Below are 12,082 nucleotides of genomic sequence, written 5' to 3'. Positions count from 1 at the left end.
GTTAATGTGTGTATTTACGTTGGAAACTTCCGGGTATGACTCCCCAAGGGCCTCGCAAAAGTCCCTCAAGTAGTACCCCAAACACTTCCTAGACACTGCCTTGGCAGTGTCAAATGACGGCCTTGAATGTCACCTCGTAGGTGGAGGCGTCGTTCAACAGTTAACCTAGTGAAGGCTCAAGCCAGTTGACAAGCCTCAGACCCAAACGAAGGAAAGCAGTATGGTCCGTTGTTGGACTACGGGGCGTTGATGGTGGCATCAATGCATCGTGCAACATCACTGCCAGGCGGACTGTTTCATTAAAGGGTGAACGGGAATTTCACCCCACATCCTAAATTGAACCTAGGCGGTTTATTTAGATATTTTTGGTTATACTAAGTTATTTAAAATGATCAAAACCCCAAACCCAATTCATATTCTCAAAATTAGATTTCCCTACCAAACCAAACTCTCTCTAGAAACCACCATTAGAGATGAAGCTCAAGAACAACTTGTAGATTGGATTGTGATGGTTTCTTCATCAAGTTTTCATATTTTTTCTTCTATAATGAGGTATTATTATCCTTCATCCTTATTCAACCTTTCTTCTATGAAGTTCCTTCTAATGTTTTCGTGAAAATTCATAAGCAAACCTCCAATCTTCCAATCTAGCCATGGGTTCTTTCTCAAAACGTTTTCAAAAGCTTCTCATGATGAATTGATGATAATGTACTTATTGTAAAGTGAATTCAATCCAATTCATTATGAACCCATGTTCCATCTAAAATCTTGATTTATCCTATTAGTGGGCATTGTGATCTTGGTTCTATGTTAAGTGAATTATGATTCTAGCATGTTGAATTGTCTATTGCTACTGTTTTGTATTCAAATTGATGGTGAATTATTCATGCGTTATCAATGATTATCAAGGCTTAGAATTTTGGTAAGGTTGACCTATACTTTTATATCTTCTATAGTTTGGTGAAGTAGTGTACATAATATGGCCTTAATTCTATGATGATTGAATCATGATCTCGTATATGATTACTATACTCTAGATAATTCCTATGATGTACTATAATGGTGAATTATGTGAAATTGATCCATGTGGATCATGGTTTGAAGGTTAACCTATATTCTTCTATTTTCTATTGATTGTTAATGTGAAGCACTTACCATATCTCGATTCTAGGGCATTTTGAAGTATGATTTTTTTATGCTATGTTATCTATAGCTACTGCCCGATAATTGTATTATTAATGGATTATGAGTATTGATCATTGATGATCAAAGCAAGGGAGATTTGGTAAGGTTGCTCTATTCCTCTACCTTTATTATGGAATTACTAGATGATTGGCTTTGTATGGTATTGTGTGGTATGGTCCACTTATGGTGGCGGTGTTTACTTTATTTTCATTATATATGTTATGTGATCATGTCCTTGAAGACAATTGTATTTTGAAGGTGTGATGGTGATAATCACCAAATGTGAAGCATGCCTAGTCTTCTATTGTAGTTGTGATCTAGGTTGTGTTGTTAATGTATAAGCTTGTGAATGACTATGTTAGGGTTATGTTTAGGTGCTTCCATTGATGAAGTATTGATGATCAATGAACCACTTACCTATGTACCCCTATATGAATGTGTGATTAGCTAATGTTAGGAGTCTTGAATGGAAGTGTTGTAGTTACTTTGTCTCCTATGCTAGTATGTGTTGTGTGGTCTATGCTTGGTTGTGCATTGTGTTCCTAAGAGGTTGTCTACCTCAAGGTGTTATCGTAGTCATTAGGTGATCATGTTGACCAATGTACACACACACTCACACTTCATGCATGCTTATGAGAAGTATAGGTTCATAGTATCTAATGAAAGGTTATTCTTATATGCACTAATGTCTACTACTATGCATGTAAATATATGTTCATGAAGTATGTTATCTGTCCCTAAACTGGGATGACTTGATAGGTGTACTAGTATAGACAAGGGTATGGGACCTTGTCCATGCGTTGCACATGTGTGCCTTGATAGAATAGTTCCTAGGTGATTATCTATTTTTATGAATATGAATTTATGGTTAAGTGATGAACACGTCTTATATGCATGAACAAAGTAAAGTATGAATATGTGTGCTCTAAAGGTGTTATGTGAAAGGTTTGCTCACATGTATGTACACACACACACATGTATGATAATCTAGTCAATAGAGGGGCTTGACAGGTGTTCTCATGTGTACCCTAAACTAGGTTGTGCTTTACATATGCTATGTCCATGTGAAAGGATTTTTCACATGATTTAGATTGATGAAATCTCATATATGACCTATGAACTAAGCATATGAGGGGTTAAATCTCCTAAGACTATATTTTATAAAGTAATGATAATAATGGCTTTTCAATAAAGGGAACTTAGCTTAGCACCGAGTGAACTTAGATGAGGGGTGCTCCTTCCCAATGTGGGAAGGCTTGTTCACCATAGTACTCACGAGGTCGATAACTACAATGCCTCAATAGGCATAAAGAGGGTTTCCATATATACCTCCAAGTTCCATAAATTATGGTTGCCCCATAGGATCTAGCAAGGTATCTCACCTAATATGTTGGCATGTGTTAATGTTCTACTTTGTCAAGGTAGAGCACCTTCCCTTGGTGTAAGGCTCTACAACACCAAATTTCATGTTTAGCACCCATGGTCTTAGTGTCGGTTAAGGCTATAGTTTTCCTAAAGTAAAATGAACAATGGAAGTAAAGTAAGGACCCTAACTAGAATAAACTAAGGGAAGTTGCTTAGTGTAGGTGGGGATATGGGATTTTACCTATGCATTGCACAAGTAGCTCTTGAAGGGAGTTCTAGGAAGGTGTTCTACTGTATATGATTATTTTTATGTCCTTATGCATGAAATTGTAGTGTCGTCTACTTGTTGTGATGAAATGCATGGTATGAGTCTATATGATATGGTTTTATCGTATATGCATAATGTTGGTCTTAATGACTATATGATGAAGGTCATGCTTGGCATGAATGAAGTTGTCTATGCTTTCCTTGTTGGTGTATGAAGTGAATGTTAAGGTTGTAGTCTCTTTGTAGGTTTATTTAGTATGTGTGAGGTTATGGGACTTCACATGTACATTGCACAAGTAGGTCTAGAATGAGATTATGAGTAGTTTCTATTATGACTTTGTGAAGTGAAGTCAAATTATGTTAATGTTGCCTATTGTCTTACTATGATGATGATTAGAAGTCTTGACTTGTATATGGTCTTGTAATGAGTTCTTCTATGTGGTCCTTAAAGTATGTTGAGTCAAATGTGAGTTACATGTCTTGTTATATGAGATGGTTCCATGATTGCATGTTTTAGGTTAATTAAGGTTGTATGTATGATTTCCTAGTGGCCTTAAGGTGATGCTTGAGTGTGGATAGTATAATGCGACATTATCTATACATTGCACCAAGTATCACTAGAGAGTTACTTAGAAGGTTAAGGAATTAAGAAGAAAATGAGTTCATTGTAAAAAAAGGGTTAGTTTACTGTAAAGGGAAATAAGGTTACTGTAAAGTGGTTCCTAAATGGTCTTATATGCAATGTAAGGTTTTGGGTAATGATGTGACTATGGTATATGCCTATATGAAGTATGTGAATTGTATGATGTTCATTGTATCAAGGTTTTATGAAGTTTTCACAAAAAGGCAAAGTGAAAATGTTCCTTTTAAATGCATGTTTTTCATGGTTGTCATACTTAGTGCATTCTTCTACTAACACCATTCTTCTCTACCTTTTAACACAAAGTGTAGGTTATGGATGCTTAAATGGATGTTTCTAAGATGAAGGGGCTTGATATGTGATTCTCAAGCTCAAGGAAAGGAATCATTAATTCCAAGGATTTGCTAAGTCTAGTTTATGTTTAAGTTATGTAATAGTTTAGTTATGTTTTATGTTATAAGGGTCGTATCCCTAATGTACTCTTATGATGTTGAGTCTAAGTTGGCAAAGAGACTTAGAGTCTTTAACTATGTATTACGATATTTTATATAGATTGGAAATGATGTTCTAGCATATGATGTGCTAAGAAAGTTTTAAATTTTTCGCTAAATTTACCAATGAAAATGTGATGAATGATGACTATGGGCTTGTATAAGACCTCCAAGAGGTCAAATACGCCATGTTACTTCTACGGGGTGCTCCCCGGTCGTGACATATTCAAAGTATCTTAGGAATACAAGATGAGCAACAATTAATGTGTTGTGTGAAGTCTTTGCTAAGGATTTTCATATTACCTTATGGTTATTCAAGGGTCGGATGGGACCAGATCCAATCGGATCTGATCGTAGCTTCGAGTTCAGGTGCAGATATAGGGGAGTAGGATGGGTAGTGGAGTGGGGTAATGTGAGGTGAGTTAGGATAGTGGGTAGTTTAGGTTATTATTTTTTAGGTTAAACATATAATATAAAAATTAGGGATAATGCACAAATACCACCTTAACCTATGCCCGAAATCTCAGTAACANATATAATATAAAAATTAGGGATAATGCACAAATACCACCTTAACCTATGCCCGAAATCTCAGTAACACACTTATATTCTACTATGGTCCTATTATCCCCCCCCCCCGAGCTTATTTTATTAATAATTTTATACCTGTTTTGGGCCTACGTGGCACTATCTTGTGGACCCAACGTTGATTGACTTTTTTTTTCAAGCTAGTGCCACGTAGGTCGAAAAAGGGTAAAAAATTACTTATAAAATAAGTTCAGGGGCTAATAGGACCTTAGTATAGTATTAAGTGTGTCTTTGGAATTTCGAGCGTAGATTGAAGGGGTACTTGTGCATTTTCCCTAAAAATCATAATAATAAAAATATTAAGTAATTATGCTGAACTAATAAAAATATAAGGAAAAATCAAATAGCTAGTCTAAAAATATAATTAAGAAATACTAGCTTATTTATTATAATTTAAATTAAAAGAATATATTTTTTTTGTAGTTTCCAAATCTTTAAAAAAAAATTACTAAAATAACATGAAAAAAGGGAAACATTTAATATAGACCTAGAAGAAATATTTAATAAATAAAAATAAAAAATTACGTGTCTACACACAGAATGCTAATTTTCTCAAAATTGGTAAAAGAGGATTACAAAATGTAAAATATGTCAATCATCATAGCATTTTCGGATAGTATCACGAATAATAGAGCCAAATTTTGTTGTCATAGTCCTATGAATATTTTAACTCCACTATTTGGTACTGCATTACTTCATTACAATTATTTAAGTGGTTTTGGATAAGGCTATAGGTTTAGGAACTTGTTTACAATTTTACATTTATTTATTTTTTGGTCCTCATGACAATGACACCCACAAGAGATGGATAGAGAGAAATGTACCTACAAGCTAGGTGCTTGTAGACCACAAGTTAGAGACATCAATCAAGAAAAAAGAAAAGTAAGTTAGGCTGAAAAGGTATTAGCTTGGGGAAAATTAAACCTTGTCTTGTCTATTCAATTCTTACTAAATTTATCACTAAATACTTCTAGATGATGATACTTACATGAGAATAGCTTGTTTAAATTACTACTCTTAGGAGTGTGATCCTTCTTCAGACCCTTATAAACATGAAATACATAACATACTGAGTTGCCCTTAATATTTGTGCATAAAAATTTGACATGAGTAGTAGCTATTTGCAAACTTTACTATTTCAGTTCTAAAAAATTAATATTTCTCTTGATATAATTACTTCATTCGTTTGAAAAAGAAGAAGTTAATTTCCTTTTTAGTTTTTTTTCAACAGAATGATTATTTTTCTTTTTTTTTAGCAACATTTTAACTTCAAAAAAAATTATTTTCTTAAACTTCGTTTCAAATCAAACTAGGTCATACTTTCTGAACCAGAGAAAATATATTATTATTATTATTATTATTATTATTATTATTATTATTATTATTATTATTATTAGAAAGTCCATGCCAACAAGGCAGCAACATTGCTTTCTTTGATTTTACTAGTACTTATTATTGCTTTGTTTCAAAGTGATTAGGCATTAATCTTTCTTTTTCTCAAACATCTTCCTATTAGCAACTCTTATGTTCAAAGCAACATATTGTCAATTAATTAGACCCTACTAATAATGATCATGTTTATGATTAGTTTTTTTAGGAAAAAGAATATGAAATATATTCGAATTTTAACTGAAATTATTGTAACAATATCGAACTTTGAAAATGACTTTTTACTCTTGCACTATTTAATAGTGTTCATGTCGTTCTTGGTTGTAGGGCAGTTGGTCGCTAAGAATTTGTTGTTGAAGCACTGTGGCAGGGAAGGATGCAATAGCCAGTATCTTAAAGGTACATATGTGTTTACGTGGACGTCATAAATATTGCATTAATATAACGGAAAAGGACCTAAAATACCCTCAAAGTATTGAAAATGGTACAAAAATACCGTCCATTCACCTATTGGCTCCAAAATACCCTTTTCACCCACTTATTGGCTCCAAAATACCCTTGTCATCCACCTTTGCATTCAAAATTGACTACTTATTTAACGGTTTCAAATTTCAACTATTTAAATATTTTTTAAAATAATTGGCGCTCAACTATTGGATATAATTTAATTTATTAATATAATTTATAAACTAACCCACTACCCACCCATTACTAATTAAGCCCCTCTCAATTAACAAATAATTTCTAATATCAAAATCACTCTAAACACTACTAAAGCACGACGAAATTACCAATTCCTGAAAATGACATTCAAAATTATTGAGTCCGAATGAAGCCCCAATTAAATTTAGGTTGAGCCACTTATTTAGGAGGACACTTTCAAAAGGATTTTGTTTCAAGCTTGAATTCGAAAATTATGATTAAAGATAAAGAAGTAGCACCTCTCGAATTAATTCATGCACTTTTAAATATAATTTTTTAAATATTTATTAATATAATTTTCAATATTTATTATTTGTTTTAAATATTAAAACTTTAATATATTCTTTTTTTAAAAAGTTATCTAATAAGTAACATCACATAATTGAGGCGAATGAATAATTAAGATGAACATAGTCTGACTTTTAAGTTTATCAGTCATTATTATTTAGACACTTGAATTATAATTTTGATTATGGACTTGAATGTATGATAATGTAATTCTATAAACATTTTCACCTCAATTTTTTTGAAACACTCATTTGTAGTAGCTTTCTTGTTGTTCATTAGTAATGGAACGGGTTTATTAAAAATTTGGAGCCTAAAGGTTATAAAATATTAACAAAAATTTTAAAACGGTATATAAAATTTTATACTAACTAAAACGGCAAAATCACTGGAACGACAGTGATTTCCTTCGTCGGGATTTCGCAAAATGTGATTTTTTTTTTAAAAAAAAATGACATTTTGCAAAATCGCTGCAGTAGCAGCGATTTTGCTTTTTTCCGGGGAAGGAAATCGCTATTGTTCCAGCGATTTTGCCGTTTTTGGTATAAAATTTTATATATCGTTTTAGAATTTTTGTTAATATTTTATACCTTTAAGGCTTGGGACTAAATTTATTAATTGGGTGTGATTTAATTAGTGGGTGAGTAGTAGATTGGTTAATAAATTATATTAATAAGTTAAATTATAAAAAATAGTTGAATTTCGTGTACTAAAAAAATATTTAAATAGTTTAAATTTAAAATCGTTAAATAAGTGGTTAATTTTGAAGCCAAAGGTGTATGAGAGGGGTATTTTGGAGTCAATAGGTGGATGAGAAGGGTATTTTGGAGTCAATAGGTGGATGGAGGATAATTTTGTACCATTTCTGATACTTCAAGGATATTTTAGGATCTTTTCCGTTAATATAAATAGTAATGTGTCCACGTTGACATATATATACCTTTAAAATACACTATTAAATATTGCAGAGAGTAAAATATTCTTGCTAAAGTTCGATATTGTTACAACAATTTCGGTCAAAGTTGAAATATTTCAAACCCTTTCCCCCTTTTTTTTTACTAATATGGACAAATTAATAGAGGGATGATTTCGGTTAAATTTGAAAATTTTAAAGAGACGATTTCGGTTACAACAATGTGAGTTGAAACTATTGATCGAACTTAAACTTTGTAACACAACATTTAAGTTTAATAATAATTTAAAGATACAAACAAGATTTGATGGGAAAACAAATACACAAAAGAGAAGGGGAATTCATAGGATAAAAAAACAAACACTTTTTTTTCCTTCTTATTATGTACATTTTTTTTTCTTCTTCTTATTCATTGGATTGATGAAATTTGAAATCAGGCATTGCTCCTGAATGAACCTAGAGCTTTAATTGCGCCTGCACGGAGGACAAACTGGTGGTAGAAGGCCGCGATGAACGCTCCAATAAATGGACCAACCCAGAAAATCCAGTGTTCGTCCCACGCCTTGTCACCATTGAAAATAACAGCAGCACCAAAACTCCTAGCTGGATTAATGCCAGTTCCAGTAACTGGTATAGTGGCTAAATGTACCATGAACACAGCAAATCCAATTGGAAGTGGTGCCAACACCTATATATCAACATTAAAACATTAGATTATAATATTGTCACGTCAGTGCATAAAATTTAAACTCGGAATATATACTTACGGGTACGTGGGAGTCTCTGGCATTCCTCTTGGGGTCGGTGGCAGAGAAGACAGTGTAGACCAAAACAAAGGTACCAATGATTTCAGCACCTAATCCAACACCCTTGCTATGACCACCAGCCATGACATTAACACCACCACCATATCTATTATAATAAGCTGATTGAAAAGCTTTGACAAACCCAACACCACAAATGGCACCCAAACATTGTGCTACCATGTACAATACTGCTCTGATTAGTGATACTTTTCTTGCCAAAAACAGCCCAAATGTCACTGCTGGGTTGATGTGTCCTCCTGTATGATTAGATAAGATCCATGATCAAACATGTAACAAGAAATTTAATTTTGGAAAGAGTAATTCCTCCTTTTCTCCCTTTTTAATTTCTCCACCTTAATAAATACTATCATATGAGTTGTTGTGACTTGTGATTTTTTTTTTTTATTTCCAAAGTCATTTTCCCTATTTTTTCAAAAAAATTGTTTAACCAATCAAATACCAGAAATCATAAAACATTTTTCTGAATTTCAATAGGAGGGATAAAGATGATTAATCTCGAGGTTATTTTCTACCATTAGTTGGAATAAAATCACAATATTAGTTTATTTCTTACATGTAGTGTTATTTTTATTCCGCATTAAGAATGATATAATAATTTTGAAATAACTAATTTTAATATAATTAATTTCAAAATAACTTATTTTCAATTAAACTGAGGTCAAATTATTCAACATAATAAAACAAAATAAAACTAAAAACAGAGAAAAACAACTTCCCTTCTATATTACGAAAAGAACTAAATTAAACTAATTAAAAAAAAAATATACCGTCAAATTATTATAAATGATAACTTTTTGATAACTTACCAGAGATACCGGCGGTGCAGTAGACAAGAATGAAAATCATGCCACCAAAAGCCCAAGCAATACCAAGAATACCAACTCCACCACAAACATCACCTCCAGCATCTACATCTGCTTGGTGTTTGTACCCAATTACTGTCAAAATAGTAACATAAAGGAACAACAAAGTGGCTATAAATTCAGCAATAATAGCCCTGTAAAATGACCATTGTCTTAATTCTTCAAAGTCTACTAATGGTGCTGGTGGAGGGTCAGTATAGTCTTTTGCTGAAAAATCTGTTACTTCTTTAGTCATCTTTCCTTTGCTAAAGAAAAAATGAAATTGTTTTGATTTGATAAGAAGTGACTGTAAATGGATAGGTATTTATGGAAGAAAAAATAAGAAGAATTTAATTTTTTTTGTAAGTTAATGTTATTTTGAACCGTCCAATACTAATTATTGTGGAATTTGTGAGCTTGCAATTGGTCCCACCAGCCACCCATTGCAACGTAAACGGCTTTCTTTTATATACTATAAGTACTCAATTCTACTTGCTTTTAAATTTTGTGTGTTTTTTAAGTAAGTATACCTTATCTTTTTGGTTGTTTTTGTTTTATTTGATGGGTATTGACATATACATTTTAATTGATTTTTATTTTTTTTTTAAAAAAACAAAATAAAATGAGCTTTAATTGTATATAATTTATATGTCATGATACTTAAATAGTTAAATAAATGGTCGAAGCTTCTGTCAAGGTACTTGTTAGAGCAAGACAGAGCTTGCTAGATCATCAACTATTAGAATTTTAATAAAATTATGTATTTGTATATAATTTATACGTCATGATACTTAAATAGTAAAATAAGTGATCGATACTTCTGTCAAGGTACTTGTTAGAGCAAGGCAGAGCTTGCTAGATCATCAACTATGAGAATTTTAATAAAATTCAGTACTTGTATTTGTATTTATATTTCAAAATCATTCAATATGTCTAAGTATTTTTTTAATTGTGAATCAAATTATTAAAATTGATTATAATTTCATGGAAAATTAAAATCATAAAGTTTACAAACTTTTATGTTCTTCTATCATTCTGTTTAAATTATGACGAAATTGTCTAGTCAATTTTCTTTTCTATTTGTAGGAGATGACTTTTCGATTTTGTTAATTTTAATTTATCTTAGCAGCAAATTTATTTGTTGGAACTAATAAATTGTAGATTCTTAGAACCACTTTAATCTTTTAGTGTAATTGGCACCTAAAAGGGTGGGATAAAAGAAAATTTAACAAACTCCAAGAACATCATGCTAATTAATTACAATTCCTCCTGTCAAAATACTACTCTGATAATTATATTCATTATTTTTTTTTTTTGCTTTTGTAGCATAAACTTTTTTACAAAACTCCAACATTGGATTAGAGAAGGTTTTTGGAAATTTGAGCAAAGATGGGTGACATTGACGAATATGATATATTCATCGATTAATATTTAAAAATTAGAATTCAATTATAGCTAGGTTGAAATATCATTTGTACCGCAGAACTAGCTAAACAAGTGGTTACATTATTTTTTCCTCATTAAAACAATTAAAAAGGTATTTAAACTATATTTGACGACAAATGAAAAACTCTAACATGAGATTAGAGCTGTCAATATGAGCTAGCCCATTCTATTCGAGCTAATTCCTACAGGCTTTGACATTTTACGGGTCAGGTCGGGCTAGCCCATTATTGGTGTGGGTCAGAAAATGGTCGGTCCAGTCCACAAATACGTGGGCTACAGGCTTGCTGGGTCAGCCATTTTTTAAAAAATTATTTTTTTTATAATTATTAAATTAAATTATAAATTATAATTTAAAAATATTATCATAAATATCGACAAAACAATATTACATTATGTTAGGCCTCATTTGTTTTTGAATCTTAATCATTCAGATTTGCCTCATGTGTTTGTTTTTAAGAACTGGATCTTAATTATTCAGATTCAATTCATTAAGTTCGTTTGTTTTATTTTTTTATAAGTCTCTTAATGGGTCTGGATATATATGAATGAATCAGATCTGTAACACACCATTAACACTATTCAGACTAAAAATTGAGACTCCTATCTTAATTCAACTAAATCACAACAACTCATAAAAGTTGTTTTCTTATTTAATTAATATTTAATTACATGCTTGCCATTATAATTTCCTTTATTCATATTAACTTAATATACATCTTTTAGTTTCATAAATTAATCAATATATTTGAATTGATAAGCACTCCATGATAGAATATTTAGGACGGTTTCAAAAAAATAAGAAAGAATTAATTATATGATCGATAACAATAATAAATTTCTATAATAAAATAAAATAAAATAGTTTTCTAAACTATATATTTACTACTCTATATAAACAATTTTAAATTGCATTATATTAGATTCTCAAAGTATTTTGAGTGCAAAAGATAGTTATATTAATGATGTAACTTGATGTTGAGTTCTTAAAAAATAAATCATATTACCTTGTTACGGTAAAAAATGTTCACAATATTATTTTATATAAAAAAACAATTTTACTAACAATGTTTTGATAATATTTTATTGATATAATGTTTAATTTCATATGTGCATTCATATATTGAAAACAAACTGTCCCAATA

The 12,082-nt window shown here is 31.2% G+C and overlaps 1 protein-coding gene across 1 annotated transcript; it reads right to left on the bottom strand.

Moving 5' to 3' along the window:
• Positions 1-8,032: 8,032 nt before the first annotated feature.
• LOC107023915 (probable aquaporin PIP2-1) lies at positions 8,033-9,921 on the bottom strand. The gene is made up of 3 exons (XM_015224758.1): positions 9,459-9,921; positions 8,593-8,888; positions 8,033-8,513 (listed from the first exon to the last, which is right to left on the bottom strand). Exons 1-3 carry the CDS (start codon positions 9,748-9,750, stop codon positions 8,259-8,261), a joined length of 843 nt encoding a protein of 280 aa, XP_015080244.1. The 5' UTR covers positions 9,751-9,921; the 3' UTR covers positions 8,033-8,258.
• Positions 9,922-12,082: the final 2,161 nt, after the last annotated feature.

This window comes from Solanum pennellii, chromosome 6 (assembly GCF_001406875.1).
Source record: "Solanum pennellii chromosome 6, SPENNV200".
NCBI classification, from domain to species: domain Eukaryota; kingdom Viridiplantae; phylum Streptophyta; class Magnoliopsida; order Solanales; family Solanaceae; genus Solanum; species Solanum pennellii.
Note: the sequence above shows the minus strand (reverse complement) of the source record. Positions and strands in the feature narration are given on the sequence as shown.

Bases quoted from the DNA above. Each gene is read 5' to 3' on its own strand.
- LOC107023915 (XM_015224758.1), bottom strand. From the start codon at position 9,750: ATGACTAAAGAAGTAACAGATTTTTCAGCAAAAGACTATACTGACCCT. The intron at 8,889-9,458 runs GTAAGTTATCAA...CTAATCATACAG, and splicing joins CTGCACCGCCGGTATCTCTG to GAGGACACATCAACCCAGCA. The intron at 8,514-8,592 runs GTAAGTATATAT...GTTGATATATAG, and splicing joins CCAGAGACTCCCACGTACCC to GTGTTGGCACCACTTCCAAT.